Here is a 20534-nt window from a genome sequence, read left to right on the forward strand (position 1 = left end):
GCCATTTTCCAGAGGGCGGAGCTGCCGCCGGGGCGGTGCCGCGGAGCGAAGTGAGGGTGAGCGGCCCCGGGGGGTCTTCCTGCCCCTTTTTTCCGCTGTGGGGGCCGCGGGAGTCAGCGGCTGGGCCTGCTCGGGGCTCGAACTGGGGCGTAAGTCTCTACTAACGCTTGGCTGGAGACCGGCTCGTGTCTTGCTCGGCCGCGCCTCTTCCCCCCCTTTCCCCGCAGCCGTGTGAGCCGTGTTCCGTGCGGAGCTGTGGGGAACCTCAGGGCGCCACGGGCTCGGCTCCGCGGGCCTCCGCTGGCGGGCGGGCAGGGGAAGCGCTGCGGGAGAGGAGGTTCCGGAGCCCTGGGCGGGGTGATACATGCATGTTGTAGTCACTGATATCATCACTAGATAGTTTTATTAAACTCAGCAGACTAGATCCCTTTAATCTCTCACTGCAAGGCTGTTGTCCGAGGTTTCTGATAATTTCTGTGGCTCTCTTCCACATCCTATGAGTTTTTACCTCCTTTGTGAAATGAGGAAACAAGAACTGGATGTCATACTCCAGCATGTGTCCGTTTATAGGCAATCCTCGTACCTCTCCGTGCAGTCCTTCTGTTGCCCTAAGGCATCACTAATTTAAGTATTAAGTAAGGTTGTTCCCTGGCACTGAGGCCAGCTGGAGTATCACAGTCTGCGTCTGTACCCTTGAATGCTTTTTGTCTTCCACGACAGGGTGTCTGCGTCCAGACTACTTTTCGGGAATGCTTCCTGGCAATTCCTGACACTTTGTCTGCATTTGGGAATTAATCTGGGAATATACTGGCAGAGGCCAAAATCGTGCCAGTGACAAAAATGACCATCCTGTGGTAGCAGATGCGGCTCGTCCCGCAGCGGGCCGGGGAATGCTCCGCCCCCGTCCGTGCGGTGCGTTCCGACCGCCGGCTCTCGTCAAGGCGGGAGTTTTGAATGCTCGTAACTCCAGATGCCTGCGCGACTTGTTGTTTTGTTTTCTGGCGATTTCTCGGTTTTGTTTCCGTCTGATTGGCGGGGTCTGGGGGGAGGCGGGGACGGGACGCGACGCGTAGGTGTTTGAGGGGGAATCTGTAAATGCTGAAGCACATCACTGCTGAGCTTCAGGTGCTCAGGTTTATTGGTAAAGCTGTGCCGGGTCCTGGGGTATTGGGGGGAGGGAGTGGGAAAGTTCTTAAAAGCCTGCTGTCGGCTTTTTTTTTTTTTTTAATTTTTAGAAACCTCTGTTTCAGACATAAAGTGTATGCTTGGCCTACCTCAGCAATGGGTGAAAGCATAACTTTGTGAACTAAACTTCAGCATTAAATGTTTTCTGTAGTTGTTTTCAAGTAATTGGCTATGTTTTCTGGCATGTAAAAAACCTTGTAGACCTTGTATAGTCTTAATAAACAATTTATAAAATATAGAAGCTATATAGCCATAGTACATACTGGACCAATGAGAAATTGAAAAGGTTTTGTGAGGATTTTTTTAGGTTATATTTCCTGTCAGTGATCTTATAATAACATGATGTCTTCAGTGATTTCTAAGTACATGAAAAAAATCAGGCTCAGTCTCCCTTCTTCGGAAGTTACCATGTTTCTAAGTAGATTGAAGGTTTGTGATGACCAAAGCTCCTAAAGAAAATCTGAGTAGACAAGTCACTCCTATTAAAAGTAGTAGATTTGTTTGTATATAGGACCCAGATCTAAATATTTTACAGAATATGCTCAGAAAAGCACAGGCTGGTAAGTCTCACAGACTTTTATAACTCAGCCTTATATGTTGAATGAGGATAAGGAAAACTGTCCTCAAATAACAGGACTTTATTATCTCATAATGAAAAAAAAAGGGTTTTTTGGTAGTTTTCATTTTTTTTAATACTTTTTTATTCTTTAGTATTTGTAATCTTATGGATTGTTAAGTGTTTGTAGTGTATTTTTCTTTCCTGTTAATTAAGTACCATGTGACATTCCATAACAATGTTTAGAAGCCAATGAACACAGTTGGGTTTTTTTTAATTTGTATTGTTGCAGACTGGCAGGAACCAAATTATAACATCAAAAAACAAATCTCCTGGTTTTTGGTTTGTTTTTTTGTTTTGTTTTGTTTTTTGATAGCTATTCTCTTGTTAAACCCTCCAGAAGCTGAATGTCATACTTCTGTTTTGAGAAGGTTTTGATGCCTTGTGCATCAGAGAAATTGTTCATCCTGGACTTCAAGAAGTTATGCCGTGTGTTTGCATGCTTTATTATATTTTGAACTGATTTTCATATGCTTAAGGTATAACAATGTCTAAAGCAATACATGATGCCCTGTATGGGTGCAGCTAAAATCAGGTTGAATTAATGAAGTAAACAAACAAATTTGAGAAACATGATTTCTGTGGAAAGTAAATCTTAATGTGAGAACTTGTTTGAAAACAACCTGGAATTCCTGCAGTGGCAGAAATGATGTATTACTGCTTAGCTGCCTTGCTTTAAACCAGTTCTAGAGTATAAAACAATGCATCAGAGTGTGGTGGTGTTACTGGGGAAGACTGCAAAATTTAGCATGGCCCAGTTCAGCAGAGGCTGCAGGTGTCATAGATCCTCGTGTGCCTTGCACAGATGTCGGAGCACAGGTAGCTTGCTCATCTAGTCATGTTTATTCAAAGGAGAGTTTCATTTTGTCTGAGTGTACAGTAGTTCCAGAAAAAAAGAAATACAAAACATGCTAGATTTTATTTTTCTTTAGTCTTCTACTATTGAGGGAGAAGAGGGAAACATAGAGAAATGAACATGAGGCAAACTTTGTACAAGAAAACAGTGCAGGAATAGATTGGTATTGTGAAGAGGAAAAGCAAAGTACATGCTAGATACCTTGTGTAGAAGTGACAAGGCATGAAAACCAGAAGAAAAATTAAAAAGAGATCAAGAAAATGAAGAAAATAACATATGGTAATGGTAGAGGTTTATAAGTTAAATACAAGACAAGGAAATATACCACCTAATGGGTATATGTTTTCAGCTGGTGTCTGTTATAAGTAGTGCCAGTCACACAATACTGAAATTAAAATAGTGAAAGCATACACACTGGCATATTTCTGCCATCATAGTGTCATACATGTTGAAATGTTTTTTGGAAGGGACCTCTGGAGATCATCAGGGCCGATCCCTACTCAGAGGGGGACTTCTACCAGTACAGGATTAAACCACTAAGTATGCTGGCTGGATGTTGAAAATATCCAAGAGTGGAGATCTGCAACCTCAGGGCAACCAGTGCTGCAGTGTCTTCTGTCATTTTTTTTTCTTGAAGTTCAATTTGAATTTTCCAGGCCAGAATCTGTGGAAGTTGACCCTTAAATCATCTTGGAACACCAAGTAAAGTGTAAGTTCTCTGTTCATTGTAAATATTCTTCAAATAGCTTTAAGTCACAGAATCACAGAATCGACTGGGTTGGAAAAGACCTCAGAGATCGTCGAGTCCAACCCTTGGTCCAACTCTAGTCCGTTTACTAGTCTTTTCTATTTGAACCAAAACATGTTAGTGTTTAATTCTGCTGCTTCACATCAGGAAGCAATTCCCTCGAGAGGTTTGTTTTTTCTTTGTTTTTAAATAAAGCTTGGTTTATATTTGTGTAAGGGACATGTGAGTCTTGGAAATGAATGATCTTTTCCCGCCCGCCAGCTGAGTTTTTTTTTTTTTTATTTACGTTCAGGCTATTAGCAATGGAAATATACAGTCCAAGGAAGGTATTTAGTAATAAACCACCTGTGAACTGGAGTCACTACACACTTGGCTTGATTGCAAGTGTTCTTGGCTCATAAAAGTAAAACAGGCAATGACTAAATATATTCTGAACCTCACGTTCATAATACGTCACGCTTAATATTCTGAAAGCATTTTATTTTGCTTGGTCTTCACAGCTAAAACCTTCACTTTCACAACAAAGAAGCTGCAACAATGGGAGTGACTAATCTGTGGCAAATCCTTGAGCCTGTGAGACAATCAGTCAGCTTGAGCAGCCTCAAAGGAAAAACACTTGCTGTTGATCTCAGTCTCTGGGTTTGTGAAGCACAGACGGTTAAAAAGATGATTGGAGTAGTTACCAAGCCACACCTGAGGTATGGTATCCGTATAAATTGTTGCAGCCAAAAGTCTTGGAGCTGTATAATTTAGGTATGATACTTGTGCCAAATTTAAGACTACCTTTGAAATTCATATGACTGATTTGATTCTGTTGTTATCACTTGTGCTACCTATGTAAAGGTTTGAGGTGAGGGCTCAGTCATATTGGTTGAATTCAACTTAGTGCCTGGGTGCAAACAGTTCTTGAACCCGGCTTGCCTTCTCTTCGGGCCTCAGCTGTAGATAAGGATGAGATAGATATAAGCAGAACCATGTTCGTCTTACTGTATTATAGCATGGTGATATCAAGGAACACAAATCAGTGTGCTAATTCCTAAATATTTCTGAGGCTGTGTGATGGAAGGTAACATAGGAGTTACAACTATTTATCACAGAAGTTTGGATGCTTGTGAAGTCAGAACATACTGAGAGTTATGCATGCTCTAGCACAGTCTGGCTTATAAATTAACATTCTAGTTAGACCCCATGTTGAATTAAATATTTTAAAGTCATTCTTCAGGCTTATGAGCACCTTGAAGAATATGTATATTTTTAATTTAAATGAATCACCTACTTCAAGGATGACCAAATATTAGCAGCTGTAATTTCAAAGCACTGTTTTCTGCAAATGGCACTGACAAAAATGAAAATATATATACAAATTTTCGTAAATCTGCTTTGGTTAGCTCAAGAATACCAAGTTACTAACTGCTGTTAGACATTCCTATGGCTTCTGTGGAATTCATCTGATATGAAATACAAGCGTCTTCTGAGAATAATTTCTTAAAATGTTATGCTTATGTCCCCAAATAGATGATTGGCTACAGAACTTGAAGTGTGACTGAAATCATTACTTCCCTCTGATAGGATGTCCTCTATGCAGTGGAGTGAAAAATATCAGTCCAGATCTCTTATGCTGTCTTCCCAAAGCAAGGCAAAGGGATGGACAGGTTTCTACCAAAAAAAAGAAATGTTTTCAGGCAGTTCGAAATTACAACCAGTTACTCTAAAATACTTAGCAAAACAATTTAAGTGACTGATTTTTATATCATTTGTGTAAATAGAACTAGTGTCTAAAGAGCAGCTATTTACCAATAGCAAATGTGCAAAATCAAAACTAGGGTAATGTTTTTTCCATGTCAATCAAAGAGATATAAATGTTTGGTCTACTCCTTTTGAAAGATTGATCCTGGAATTCCTGGAGGAAGCGTATGCTCTCTGATGCTACTACTCTTACTGTTACTGTTATAGACCAAATAGTTATTGCTCACTTGCAAAATTCCACTCTTCAGTGATGCTGGTTAGCATATGAAATTAGTTGGCATGGCAATGGTATCTATGAGTCTGTCTAATACCGCAGCATTCAGTCACTTCAGAATCCGATGTACCTGTATTGATAATTTGGAATTAAAATTTGCTATAAAAGAATCAATGTGGGTATGTGTTTGGAAGCAGACTTTGGATATTGAATTTTTTTTTTATTAAGCCTTTTAAATTTGCTTACATCTTTATACCCCCCAAAAATCTTTCTTGTCTTTATGTGTTATTTTCTTGGGAATTCTGTAAAGCTATTGCGAGTTCATAGTAAAACAACTTCAACCAAAACCAGGGATATAGATAAAAGGTTCTTAAAAGGTGGAAAGAAAGCTAAGATTGTTCCTGAGGTAGGCTGAGGGATAGAAGTACAACATCTGAAGAAATCAGGCTTCACTAATTCTGCAGCTTATCACCTTGCTTTGTTGCAGAAACCTGTTTTTTCGGATCTCTTTCTTAACATCAATGGGAATTAAACTAGTATTCGTCATGGAAGGAGAGGCCCCCAAGTTGAAAGCAGACACCATGAGTAAGAGGAATGAGATGCGCTATGGACCTTCAAAGAAAGTTGGAGCTGCAAGAACAGGGAGATCTTTATTTAAAGCCATGTTAAAAGAGGTGAGTAATTGAGGGCTGTTTTTCAGTATTTTAAATGTGATAGGAAGAAGTCTTAACCAAATTAAATACAAGAACTTGGGAGAATTGATAGTCTTCTACACACCAAATTTCAACAGTATTTTGAGTTTTGAGGGAACACATGCCTTTGAAATTGTGTCTGAGAGCATCTGCTAACTGTGGTTGCAAAAGAGGGACAATGTCAGTTAGAATAGTTTTTCTGTTTGATGTGTTCCTGTGCATGTCATGTCGTAGTGAGCCATAGCCGTAACTGTTCGTTACAGAAATTCAACTTCCTTGTTCTTTAGTAGTGTTAGTATTGATACTTTTTCCCCCTAGATTAGGGTTTACATGAAAATAGGAATGTGTTGCATACCTATGTAAGCTAAGTTAGCATATTTTTGAAGGGTTACACAGAATGTATAGATGCTCGTGACTTCAGTAGATTGAATGTATCAATTAATGTTTTATTCTTTAAAAAATCTAGAATATATACTACTTACAAATTTCAGAAAACAGAATTTTTGAGTATATATCAGTATGTTGTGTATTGTGGTCCAGTCTTGCTAGGTTGACAGTACTGTACTTTCATGCTTGACATTCTAAGGGGAATCTGGTGTCTGTTGAAAGATGGCTGTGCTAGCCCAGTATTACTGCTTGAGTAAACAACGATGCTTCACAAAGGTAGATATTCTTTTGTTACTCCTCTTTTGAAAACATCCTAAATATCCTATTTGAAGTGTAGAGATTTTTGTGAAGGAGTAACCATTAATCGTGCTGTGTTCAAGTCCTGTAACTAATACATTGCTTTTAGTTGGATGTTTCTTTTGACTGTTACGGAAAACAATATTTTTCCTAAAGCAGTATTTGTATTGATGTAGTGTTCTATGGGCAGTGCAACAGTAGCAGTTTTTGTGTACACTTGTGTCTGGAAAATATGTGCTAATAAGTGGATCTAATTCAATCTCTTTCCTTTTGGGTTTTTTTCTTCTAGTGTCTGGAACTGCTGGAGTGTTTAGGTGTTCCTTGGGTTCAAGCAGCTGGGGAAGCAGAGGCGATGTGTGCCTACCTAAATGCAAAAGGACATGTTGATGGCTGCATTACCAATGATGGAGATGTCTTTTTATATGGAGCTCAAACAGTTTATAGGAACTTTGCTATGAATGCAAAGGTGATGTCCCTCATTGTGTTCTTACCTTCTCTTTAGACTCTTCCCAAAAATGTGAATAGAAAGAAGGGACGTGAAACACTTACTTAGGTATTATCACACTTACTTTCTAGTAGTTGAGTTTGTTAAAAATAGTACATTTAAAACAGGAACATTTTGTTTGATTCGCTGGCAATCCATGTACTGGATGTCTGTCAGGGGCATCTGTTTCAGAAAAGTGGATTATTTGGGGTTGTTGGGTTGTGTGATTTTGGTTTTTGTTTGTTTGTTTGTTTTTTGGTTGTTTTGTGGTTTTGTTTTGTTTTGTCACTTGGGGGTGAGGGGGCAGTGTCCTATGTTTTGATTCATGTTAATCTTGATTTTATGTTGTTGCATTTGAGTCCCTCTACCCTTCAAAGCTTCAGGTGTTCCTTTAGCTGATGTGTAATATGCTAGGTAACATTTCAATTTTTTTTTTCTTTTTTTACTTGAGTAGCACATTAATATGTTTACATGGATTTTAAAAACTACAGTTTCAGAGATGACTTGCACAGCCACTAGTACTGGATAATGGTAGTTTTGCCACACTTTTTCTACAGGTAGTGAACAATAAAAACATTTCTTGGTTTATTTTAGTTTCTTTCAACAGTTGGCACTCATACATAAAACTTGAAACTGCAGAACTGTAGTTATCCATGTGGTGTCCAGGCATTACATTATAAATTTTAAGTGCTGCTCATTTTTTGCTACCAGACCCCTCTTGTGGGATAGACCCATTTCCTGCAGGTGTGGGTGAATAGGTGTGGGTAAGCAGTCACGGTTGAATGTGACTCAGGGCAGTTCCTTCCCCGATGTTACAGAAATGTGTGCAATAAATTTCTCTTGCAGGATCCATATCTTGACTGTTACACAATGTCCTCTATTAAGGAGAAGCTTGGTTGTGACAGAGAGTCTTTGATTGGGCTAGCTGTTCTTCTGGGTTGTGATTATCTTCCAAAGGTAGGCAACATAATTATTTTTTTTATTAGGTACTTACGCTGTCTTGAAAAGCAATGAACCACAATCAAGGGAGATGTGTGCATGCTGGCAAAACTGTATGCAATGCATGATTAGTGAGATTTAGTTGAAGAAGTTGCTGTAAATTTTATTTGTGAAGGTTTAGAGATAATAAAAATGGTTTGTGAACATTAATCTTTTCAAAACTTATGTATTATTCCAGACTTCTTCTATAGTGGAGGTGAGAACAGAAGTTGAGGTGTTCATTACATTGAGCAGAGGTGTAAGGATGCTTTGTAACCATTCACATATAAGTACATCCCTGGCAGAGGAGCTGTGGAAAATGAGAAAACCAGCTTTGTCTATGCTGTTTGCAACGCTTAGTAGTAATGGTTTTGAACTGTATTTATTAGTAATACCAGTTCTGGATGCAGTTCAGATGTGTCCCCTTTTAATTCTGTCATTTGTAAATATATGATTTATGAAGAAGCAGAAGTCGTCTATTTGGAACTTTGCCTAATGAATGAAGTGAGAGGGATCTCACTGATTTCTACTTCACTTTTTTTTTTTTTCCTGCAAGCTCCTGAATTTTTTTTGAGACTTTGAACAGAAGCTGTTGTAATGGCTCTTTGAAATGGAAAGGAAGCGAGATTAAACTTGATTTTCATACGGTTCATCATACAATGACTTCAGGCAACAGTTGCTCCCATTCAGGCTTGCAGTGGATATCTGATTATTCTTAAATCATTGTGTTCCAATTTGATAAAACTGTCCTTTTAAACAACTTATACTGCTGAAAGAGCAAATAGCTCTAATTATTTTATTTTTTCTGAAAGACTGGCTTCTGTTATAGGAATCTTTAAAGAGCTGTTTATTATTATCATTACAAAATAAATGTATAAAGAGACAGGAGTAAAAAAAAAAAAAAAACAAAAAACAAAAAACAAACAAACAAACAAAAACCGTGGCTAATCAGTGGTTATTGTAATGGAACTCGCAGTTCCTGGCATGCCAGGTTCTTGCATAGTCCTTAAGCGATGTGATTATGTTCTGTCAGATAGGTCTTTTGGGTTACTGCAGCCCAGCAAAGTGGATAAAGATAGACATTTCTAAGGAAAGCTCAATCGTGGGAGTGCATTGGGAATGGGGATTGGCAGAACAGATAAAAGGGAATAATACTCTATAATTGTGCTTGCTTTGAATATATATCAAAATGGTGTGTCCCTTGCACAAGCTGAGTGTCTGACTCTACCTGAGTGTATATCTGCAGTCCAATGAGAATTTCTAATTGGTTTTGAATGGAACTGGAAAAGCAGTGTGTGTGTTTTAAATCATGGAATAGTTTGGGTTGGAAAGGACTTTTGAAGGTCATCTAGTGTCCCCCCTGCAATGAGCAGGGTCATATTTAACCAGGTCAGGTTGCTCAGAGCCCCGTCCAGCTTGGCCTTGAATGTCTCCAGGGATGGGGCATCTACCACCTCTCTGGGCAACCTGGGCCAGTTTAAAACCATCGCCCCTTGTCCTGTTACTACAGGCCTGACTAATAAGTCTATCCCCATCTTTGTTATAAGCCCTCTCCCCATGGAGCCTTCTTTTCTCCAGGCTGAACAACCCCAACTCTCTTACCCTTTCCTCATAGGTGAGATGTTCCATTCCTCTAAGCATTTTTGCAGCCTCCTCTGGGTGTTTTGAGTCAATTTTCACTCTTCAGTGTGTCTAGGGGTTACAGCAAAGTTCTGGATCTCAGTCCGTACACTAGGTTCCAGAAAAGGAACCTCCAAGTCCAGGCTGGATGGGTCTCTGAGCAACCTGGTCCAGTTGAAGATGTCCCTGCTCATTGATGTTATGAAGGCAACTTTTATGAAAATATAAATACTTTCTGTTTGTCATTAAATAGTGTTTCATGTTTCTGTCCCGATAGGGTGTTCCAGGAGTTGGGAAAGAGCAAGCTTTAAAGTTAATTGATACTTTGCGAGGCCAGAACTTGCTGCAAAGGTAAAATGAAAATTTATGTTGTATGCTGAAGTACTTTGATTTTTTTTCAAAGACTTGCTAGTATGTACTTCAGCTGCAAGACAATGATTGTAATACTTTAACTGAGGGCATGGGGTAGGGGAGGTTGCCACATTCCTAACTTAGTTTGCTAAATTAATTTTGTGTTTTGCTAGGCAGGCTTCTTAATTGTTTTAAACATTAACTGGCTTCTAGCTCTTGAGCTAGCAGATATACTTTGATATATTGGAAAGGAAATCATAGGGACTGATAAGAGATTTTTGCTGATTTTTAATTAGGTTATGGATCAGGACATGAAATACAAATACTTTCTATGTTTGTTATGATAGTATGTGTATCAATACTAGAAATCCAACAATTATATAATGTACTGTAAAAAAAAAAAAAATTCATAGACTGGAAAACTATTTCCCATGTAGATGACCGAGAAGTACAAAGGGTGTATTTTTCACTGTTTTAAGTATGAAAGTTAAAAATGTTTCTTAATGCTTATAATATCATCCTTTTAGGTTTGAGCAATGGAAAGAACAATTTCAGTATGATAATAATCCACCTCTGGTTGTTAAAAGGGTAATTCACTGTTCTGAGTGCCAACATCCAGGTCAGTTTGAAAAGTGTTGAATTTTCTTTTAAGCCTAATTGTTTACTTTTTGGGGGGAGTGTGGTGGGGCTTTTTTCTGTTCAGTTGGCTTTTTGGTGATTTTTATGAGTAGCATTAAAAACTACTTTCCTGTCATTCAGCTTCTGGGCTATCTTTGCATTTTAAATATTATGTATATGAATCTTTATATCAATGTTTTTGAGGCTGGGAACTGCCTTTCTTGAAATGTGAAACTAGTTGATAGCAGATGGAATGTTGTCACAGTGCTGTTGTGTGATCCCAGATATTTGCCTTTTAACACTATGAGTAAAGAAAGTATGCTGTACTGGCAAGCAACTATTTCTTTAATTGCCTGAATTGGTCTTGGGTCATGAGGACTGAATCCATTAACATTGCTGAGTTTTGCTACAGTGTTTTCATAAAAGTAAATTAATCTTAAGGAACCTCAGTTCAGTAGTGAACTCATTCAAACCCATCACTTGGAGGAGAAAATCTTGTTTCAAATACATTATATACATTTGCCTTGTTGCTACTGTAGTTTTTAGGGAATAAAGTTTTCAGCATAAGATCTGAAACCGTTGGGGGAAAAGTCTTCAAAAACAATGCAAGCTTGCTTGTACTAGTTTTCACTGTAGATATAAAAATACAGCTAAAGCAGTCAGATCTGCTTAAAAACTACCATTCATGTCAGATGCATGTGTGTCCTGAGCTTCGTATTTGTACTGTTAGCTTTGTATATTTGGAGATTTTGGAAATGTCTTTCCTCCTCATGCCTTGTGTATCTGCTTCTGTAGGTTCTTACAAGGAACATGAACACAGTGGATGTAAATTCTGTGAAAGCACTAAATACTGCAAACCCAGTGACTCCAAATTCTGCTGCCCTTGTGAATGGCATCAGTTAGAGCGAGCAAAACAAGCAAGTGCAGTGGAGGACAATATCAGAAAGTAGGAATGTCTTGAAAATTGAACTGCTTTTCCCTGCATTCATGTGCAGGGTGAGCATGTAAATTCTGCATTTTTCCCATTTGTATTCTCTTCCTAACACATTTGTTTTACCTGCAGAAAAGCTAACAGTTGTGAGGGCTTCCCATTCTCTGAGGTAACAAACAAGCCTATTAAAGATACTTCTTTTTTTTTAATCAATTAATTGAAATTTCAGATTTCTGCCCTCTCTTAAACTGGCTTTTTTGTTTTTTCTCAAGGTTATCCAAGAATTTCTTGTAAACAAGAATAAATTGATCAAGATAAAAGAATGTCAAAGGCCCAATTTATTGTCCTTTCAGGTATATAACAAAACAGTGGATATTCAGCTCTGTAGTTTTTTGTTAGTAAAGAAGGCATCTGTGATAATTTTGATCTTAATTGGTAATTTAACTGGAAATAAGAATTAAGAATCTTGCAGCAACTTCTTAATATACCTTATTTTTGAAGGCTTTAAACTGAAGACACTGAAAAAATTAGATGTAAATAGGTATGTAGAAAAGCGGAAGAAAGAGAACTCAGAAACAAGATCAGTTGTCACTGTTTTGTTTTTCACTGTCTAGTATTACTAGATTGTGTTGCCTAGAGCTGCATTATCTATACAGTGTATAAAGTACTATATTGTTGTATGGCATAATATATGTTTCAGGGATGTTATCTTTTTTGTGTTCATCCACCTTCTGTAAAGGTTTTGACACCAGGTATAACTTGTGTTTCAACTCGTACTTGTTTCATCGTCACACTGACACAGTGTGTGGATGGTAACTTTGGGTATTATAGCAAGTCGTGATTGTGGACTGGTTTTCTAACGTTAAACTTTCTGTTCAATGATTTTTTTGGTATTGAGATAACCAATTTCTGTATATAACAAACAGAAGTGGCTTTTATTCTGAATGCTGCATGTTTTCCTAGAAACAGATAGCTTGTATTTAGCACAATACTGCCAGCTCTCAAGTTGAGAGACCTTTTAATCCAAAGTGCACGAAGCTCAGAAGTGATCTACCTTATTCCTCTGTCCATATACAGGGGGTGTTAATATATGCATGTTAGCATTGTTTTCTAAGAATTATTTAATCTGTAATTTTCACAGCTCCTTGCATAGCTGATCTGAAGCTGATAAGGTGTTTAGCAACTGTCTTATCCGTGCTGCTGCCACTGCACAACTGGTCCCTTGGCTTGTTATTGACAGCTGATCAATCTGCCCTGTTACAGATGACTGTTCCCTCCCTTGGCAGTGAGATAATGTTAGGCATTACACTAATGTATAAAAGCATTCTAGATGTTTTAAGTATTTAGTCCTTTGTCCCTGCTACATAGCTGTTTAAGCATGATATCTAACAGAATAAGAAAGTTCTAAAGTTTGGGTTGTTATATATATTTTTTTTAATACTAACAGATATTTGCTTCTGAGAAGATGGAATGGCCCAAACATTATGCTTGTAAGAAACTGTTAGTGCTATTGACGCGTTATGATATGATCCAGAGAAAATCTGGATACATTGATTCAAAACAACTGCAGGCAATACGGTAATATAACTTGATTTCTTGAACTTGATCTGTTTACTTCTGTTGCTGGTTGAAAGTCATATTTTTTTCCTTTTTATTTATGGAAATATAATGGTTTTCTTCCACTTCTGTTTCAAGCTTTGTACTCATTTTGAATAGAGGTAAAAATTTAGATCAGTACACCAATTCTTCTACTACTGCTGCACAAAGTAATACAGGTAGCAAGTTTCCTTTCATGCTGACCGACAATGCCTGCTTTTTCCTATGCTTTGTTTCTATTCTGTTTCTCTGGATCTGCACGTAAGATTTTTAGCAGTACAGGTTTGATCCTCTGCTCAGGTTCTTAAGAGAAGTTTAATTGACTTCTGTGCTTCAAAATAAGAGCCTGGACTTAGAAATGAGCAGCTGCAGACTCAGTCATGGTCTCCAATTTCTCATCAGACCTACCAACTGTCAGATAAAATCTTTGCTTTATGGCTCTGTTCGGCTACCCCTTCTTCTCAAAACAATGTTTTAATTCAGGACTGCTGCATTTGGGAATATAAAAATGTCCAAGTATTCTGTTACTAAAAATGGATATGCAGGAAAAAAAACCAACAAGATAGGCATGTGCTGCTTTCCATCAGAATGTTTTCTCACCGTCCAGGTTTCTGTTACTCAGGGGTTTTCTGAGCCAGCACCTTCTTACTCTATCAGCCCTCAAAGGTTTTTTTTTTAATGATCTAATATTTTCTTAAACTTATGTGAACTTTTAGAATCTACAGCATCTGTTGGAAAATATGAACTTCACTATGTGAAGGGAATTGTGACTTCTTTTAACTTTATTATCTGACAGTGTTGTTTCCCAGATTTCTCCTGCTCCCCAAATTCTATTGCAAGGAAGTTGGTAGTTTTTCTATGTTCTTTGATGCTGTTCAAGATTTTATAGACCTTAATTTTGGGGAACAGAAGGACAGTCAGTAGCAGTGTGATAGTATCTCTTCTGGGTTGTAGTCTGTTAGATTATTACTTGCAGAGAAGCTGTTCTTTTCAGTGTTATCTTTCAAAACAGTGGAGAGACTGATTGGACACTGCTTTTTAAATTGGTGGGCTAGATAAATTACCAGGGTTTACCTTGATGAATGAATTAATTTACATCCTCTGTTTGTAACACTTTGAGTATTTCAAAAGTTTAAAAAAACGATCATGAATGCTCTAATTTTCTTGTAACAAGGTTTTACATTAAATGCAATAATGATTCAGCAGGAGCCTCTTCACATGTAGAAACCTATTAAACTGGGTATAGATAATACATTTTTTAAAAATCTCATAAAGATTGACTGTCTCTGCTCAGGTCATGTTTTATTTTCCTTCATGCTTTTATTCAAAAGATGTAAATTACCCTGTCTGGTCATTCAGAAAATTACTGTACATGGCAACAATCTTCTCTGTGGCATTAGTTGAAGCTGTCAGACTGATGTTTGTAGGAGTCTGCATTACAGATGTTTGCTACAGAATAGCTTTTTGATTTCTTGTTATGCTCCTCTGAGCTGTATCATTAAATAAAAATGTTTCAGTACTCAAATCTAGCCCCAAAAATGTAGTGTATAACTTACACCGTGTATTTTTAAAAGGTGTATTAATTTCACTATTACAAGCATATTTTTTTGCCTCTGAATCATTACAAATTAGAGCACTGAAATATTTTAGATAACTTTGATTTTTCGTTTCCTCTTTAAACAAAATCATTTAATTGACTTCTTTTTGTTCTCACAGGATAGTCAAGACACGTATTAAAAATGGAATTCCTTGTTTTGAAATTGAGTGGCAAAAACCAGGTTGGTCTGTTTTCTATGTACATTACAGAACAAAACAGTTCATAGAAAAAGAAAAAGAAAAAAAGCATGCTTTAAAGAGGAAAAGAGTTTGACAACATTATGAGGCCATGAAATGTGGGTGACATTGGAAACTGTGCTATGAAAGCAGTAGAAAATTTGCATCAAATTTCGTATATCCTGAAAGTACAATCTGTGCTTTACAGACAAAAAAAAAAATCATCTACCTAGAAAGCAAAGGTCTCAATCTTCAGGTACTTTTCTGGTATGTGTTAATAAGACCTGGACTCTGTATTTTATATCTTACTATGTAGCCGAAGCTGTGACTGTTTGCTAGCTAGAAATTTTTCTATGCTGATAGACTTCCATCTTTTAGTGTACCTGTTTGCACCAGGAGACTGGCAGAAAGAAGGCTACTTTACTTGTAGCTAAATCTGAAACATTGTACTGTTGACCTTTTTACATACCTTTTTTGTACTCAAATATTTTCTTTGTTGTTTTTCTTATTCCCTACTTTGATACATGTGTATGTACAGATCTAATGAACTTTCATTAATTCTTTTAGAACATTACGTCGATGCAGAAGATGAGCCTGTGGAGTTGTTTGTAGTCACAGTAGAAGAGGAGTCCTTGTTTCAGGCTGCTTATCCTGATGTTGTTGCCCGTTATGTAATGGAAAAGTCAGAAGTTCTGAAGAAGAAACAAAAGAGTAAGTCCAAAAGCTTATCTCTTGTGAACTTATGGGTCTTGCCGGAATACAAGAAGCAAAAGCAACCAACATTCCTCCCAATGTTGAGCAGTATCATGTTTTGTCAAGATCAGGGCATGATCTTGTGCTTTTATTGTACCATTTTATACGTTAGCACTAGGAAATCAGAACTGTGGTTAATATGCCATTTTGATGTACCCTTTTTATTTTTTTACAGATAGGAAAGACAGACCAAAAGAAAAGGAATTATCAAATGTGTATGATGAAGTTAGCGATCTTCTGTCTCAAATGAATTTAAAATCTAGATGTGGAATTATTCCTGTGCAAGACTCCGGATATAAAGATATAAAAACTCCTCCAGAAGATCAGATACACCAGAGAAATACTGAATCAGAAGATGCAGTGTTGGCTGCAGCTTCCTGCACAACAACTGTTCAGATGCCAGCATCGGCAGCTGCTCTGCCTCTGACTACATCACATTACTCGCTCTTACAGAGTACGTTGGCTGACTCATCTATATTGCCAGCACAATTTACTAATAATTCAGGGATATCATCATCTTCTGCTGGAACAGCTGGTCGACAGCTAAGCAGTATTGATTCGGAAGGAACCTTCTTCAGCACTTCACCAGCCCATGGGGGTGATACCCATGATCCAGCACCTGGCTTAACTGCATGCATGAAGCACTCACATCCACTAGGTCATGAAGCAGCAAGAAATAGCTCAGAATATTCTGATGCTGTGCAGTCTGATCAACAACATTCTGATAGTGCAGATGATTTGAGTTCAGATGATGCCTTGGGGCAACTTCATAAGTGGTCTTTAAGTGAGCGAATACTTAAGAAGACTTCCATTCCATCAAACCCTTCGTTGTCTGAAGATGCGGTGCAAATGGAGTCTTTGAAATGTTTTAAACAAACAAAAGCAACACTGAATCCTGATAAAGATTATATCTCTTCCTCATGTCAGTTAAATAAACTAGTACAGGAAAGTAAAAAAGTGCTATCAGAAAACTATGCATGGGAATCCAGCGTGCACATTTGTCAAGATCAGTACAAAAAAGCTGACAGCCTGGCTGAAATTATGCAAAACGACCATAATATAAGCAATTCAACATCACTAGCCCTCAGTGAGCAAACAACAAAGACGTTGCCTCCTGGGTGTGAAAAGTTTCCTCTGTCTCAAAAACCAGCAGATGTAACTGGCTGTCACATTGAAAAAGCCTATACTCAAACTTCATTTAAAAAGAGTGTGTGCAAGAACAGGTGTTCTTCTAGTGAAGACAGTGATGATGGGAACAAAAATAAAAACCTGCAGAAAAAAAGGCAACTGAACCCTGGTCAGTTTAAAAAATGTTTTACAAAGAAAAGGGATAATGTTGTTACTAGCAAAAGAACTAACAGTGACTCAGCCCTTATAGTTAAAGAAAATAAGAAAATGACCGGTTTTAAAAAAGCTGTTAATAGTTTGTCATTGCAAGTATCTCCAAAACCTTCCTTTCTAGGGGAAGTTGATTGTTTCCAAAGCCCAGAGCAGCCATTTGAGAGGTCAGGTTCTGGTCCCACTCAGCAAGACGAAAGTGCCATCCTGACTTGTGCATGGGCAGACAGTCCCCTTCCCCTGTCTGAAAGACTAAAGGGAAGAATCAAAATCAATTAGGTTCCCTTAAAATAGTTTATGATAACAATTGGCTCCGAACCTTCAGCTCTTACAGAGTTCTTGAAGTTTCTGCAGTGTGCTCTATCAATTTTAATTGGCACAGTTTTGATGAATAAGAAGTAATGTGAAATAGTTGCATACTGGAGCTAAAGTTTGAAACTATAATGTTAGCAAAAGTACCAAATAGCTGATTATAGGCAAGTGCCAATTATTCTGGACTTGATTACTCTCTGAACTTGATACATAAGCATCAGAATGTAGTATACATATAGCAGGGAGGTTAATTAATGAAATAAGGGTTTTTTTCCCCAGACAATTGTGAGATTTTTGTGTACAGTTATTTGTCTTTCTGCTTATGAAAACAGACTTGGGAAAATAGTGCCTGCACTGCTGTTGGATATTCTTAATAAGACGAAGTGATAACATTATTTCCCAACTGAAATTTTCCATTCTGCTCCGCTAACTTAATTTTGCTAGTTTTAAAATGGGTTTTCAGATCCTGGGATGCTGGTTGTGTTGATTACCTCTGAAGGACCAGACAGAGACACACAGCAGATGTGCCTTGCAGGGCAGCTAAATTTAAATCTGCCATGTCCTGTAATAAACTGTTCTTTGAGTATGTGCACCTTCCAAATAATGCAGCAAGCGATGTGAGGATATTCCAGTTTTGTAGCTGTCATATCTATTGTTCAAGGAAATTTTTGTTTTAATCAAACATTAATAATTTGGGGATTTTTTTTTCTTAAAGGTATGAAATCTGATCTAACACTCACTTGTAATAGAATGAAGGTTAAGTTAGATAAAATCAGATGATTATGTTATTGCAGATTATTTGAATATTGCCATGTAAATGATTGTTATTAAAGGGAGAACTTGAATACAATTGCATTTTTGAAGCTGCTCTTCCTACTTCTTTAATATAGAAGCAATCTCTGTTCATAGGCAAAAAAAAAAGTTGTGTTCACCAGCTCATTAGAAAGTGCCTCCTTGCCTGTGTTTAAGTGTTCATAACTTTCTATGGACCAGCCAGAAGGAAGGCCACTCTTACTAAGATAGATAATGTTAACAATAGAAAATTAGAATATCCATGCCTTAATGAAAATGTCAATTCCCTCTTCATAAAGACCAAGGCTTTAAAAGCAAGGAAGCTAAATTCCAGATGTGTTTAAGGAAGAAACAGGTAGTCTATAGATATAGATCTGTAGTTAGCCAAAATGGTAGTTTCTTATTTTCCTCTGTGGGCAGACGGAGAAAGCTTCTTTATAGTTGATTCTCCAAATGAGAGAAGTATTATGGAAATGAGCAAAAAATGAAATCCAAAATATTGGAAACTTAGTTTTGAAGATGGTCTTTCTCTTCTGGAGACTCTTAACTACCCAGCTGATGTGAGAGGGTATCTGGAGGAATAGAATTGCTGAGGAGGATAAGAGTAGTGGTCACCTGGTACTGTAAATGGAGAGATTCCTTGTGCAGTGGTGAGTGCTGGAGAGATCAGACCCCTTTTTGTGGAAAAACATTATTATTTGTTCTGTATGATTATTTTCCTTGCTGCTGATACTAAATACTGAAAGTTGGAGTCAAGAGTTTGAATTTTTGTTTAATAAATATGCCAACATCATGTGAATGACCTCGCTTTTGTCCACTTCTTGTGCATGGGAATGTGTTCTTTTGTTGGAGGGACCATGACATTTCAGCCAGTGTGTGGGTTTTTGTGCTTTGAGGTTTTGGCCACAATCTGGGGGCCAGAGTGGTTTTTGGAAGGTGTTTTGTTTGTTTTCCAAACCTGTCTGGGGTGTCTGCTTTAATGGATATCTCACTGAAAACCCTGTGCCAAAATTATGACAAGTTCATGTTTTGCAGATGATGGAAACCAGAAATGAGAGAGAATTATAAGACATGAAGAACTGCAGAAGAAAAAAAATACTATGTTGTTGATATTGCTACAAATTAATCTGGTTTCATAAGGTACAGTTCAAGTGTGAAAAGCAGAAAAATGTCAATATTTTTATTTGCAGTACATCTCAATTTTGTGCAGGTTTTCAGCCATTATTTTGGAAGCATCAGTAGGTGGGAAAACAACTGTATATGATGCCCTCCCTCATGTAGGCTGTTGCTTGAATTAAACGTGTGATTTGTTACAGAATGGAAGTTACAATTTTTAAAGTGTTTTGGTTCCTCATCTTTCTGTAATTTACTCAATCTAAGGTTTAGGGATGATTTTTCTTTTTTGGAACTGTTCTTACCATGCAAAGCTGACTGCTTTGCAGCCTCTCACACTTGCGAGGATGCTGTTTAAATAATTTAAGAGGGTATCACGGGTAAATTTCTTCTGCACGAAGTACTCCTACAAGATTATGTTGAAATGGCTGTAAGTATAAATGAATGTGATGTACCAGCCTGATGACCCTGAATGTATTTTCATTTATCATCTGTCACGGTCAGCCCAAAAAGTCTCTTGTCAGGGCGCTTCATCTAAAGTAATAAAACTGTTTCTGCGATGGGGATGGGGCAAGTGAAGGATTCATTGTTCTTTGAGTACTCTTCTGAAAGATTTTCTGTAGAACTGCTCTGCCAGCCCGAGTACTTTACCTGGTCTGTCAGTCCTGGTGTCGACATCCCTCTGGCTTGAATGATTCCTGCAGACAAATAAAGCAGGTCCGTAGGTTCTCTCTTAACAGTATAAATATCATTATTTCCTCTTATAAACACTATTAAACATCTGCTTTGATGTAGCAAATTATTTAGCATAGCTTAACAAAGGGAAACATTTATTTGGCATTGATTGTAATTGTTACTATTTCAAGGTCCATGGGGAACCAAACAGAAAGGAAAATAAATACTGTTTACGTGGAATGTATACATAGAGAGCTACTAAAATAGAATATTTGCAAAAAAAAATGTATATATCCCACTATCAAGCTACTATCAATGCTCTTTTTTCATTGGAAGATACCGCTGGAATACTTATCAACATGTGTGAACTGGATGAACAAAAGGAAAAATTCATTTTCACTGCATTTACCAATTTCTACTTTATTGATAGAATTGATGATAAATGTTTTGCTAGTTAAC

General features: G+C 37.6%; 1 protein-coding gene across 6 annotated transcripts; it reads left to right on the forward strand.

Annotated features, from left to right (window-relative positions):
- The first annotated feature begins 5 nt into the window (after positions 1–5).
- GEN1 (GEN1 Holliday junction 5' flap endonuclease) lies at positions 6–20130 on the forward strand. Of its 6 annotated transcripts, XM_082048271.1 has the most exons (16): positions 6–149; positions 721–2280; positions 3906–4103; positions 5853–6039; positions 7031–7207; positions 8072–8182; positions 10101–10174; positions 10702–10793; positions 11588–11738; positions 11856–11892; positions 11996–12076; positions 13171–13301; positions 15036–15097; positions 15660–15803; positions 16021–17142; positions 19323–20130. In XM_082048271.1, exons 3-16 carry the CDS (start codon positions 3943–3945, stop codon positions 19340–19342), a joined length of 2550 nt encoding a protein of 849 aa, XP_081904397.1. In that variant the 5' UTR covers positions 6–149; positions 721–2280; positions 3906–3942; the 3' UTR covers positions 19343–20130. The 6 variants fall into 6 exon arrangements, with proteins under 6 accessions (XP_081904397.1, XP_081904392.1, XP_081904393.1 ...); XM_082048266.1 differs by lacking the exon at positions 19323–20130 and having other exon boundaries at positions 8–149; positions 16021–19086; XM_082048267.1 differs by lacking the exon at positions 19323–20130 and having other exon boundaries at positions 8–149; positions 721–912; positions 16021–19086.
- Positions 20131–20534: the final 404 nt, after the last annotated feature.

Source organism: Streptopelia decaocto (assembly GCF_964273445.1).
Source record: "Streptopelia decaocto genome assembly, chromosome: 3".
Lineage (NCBI taxonomy): Eukaryota > Metazoa > Chordata > Aves > Columbiformes > Columbidae > Streptopelia > Streptopelia decaocto.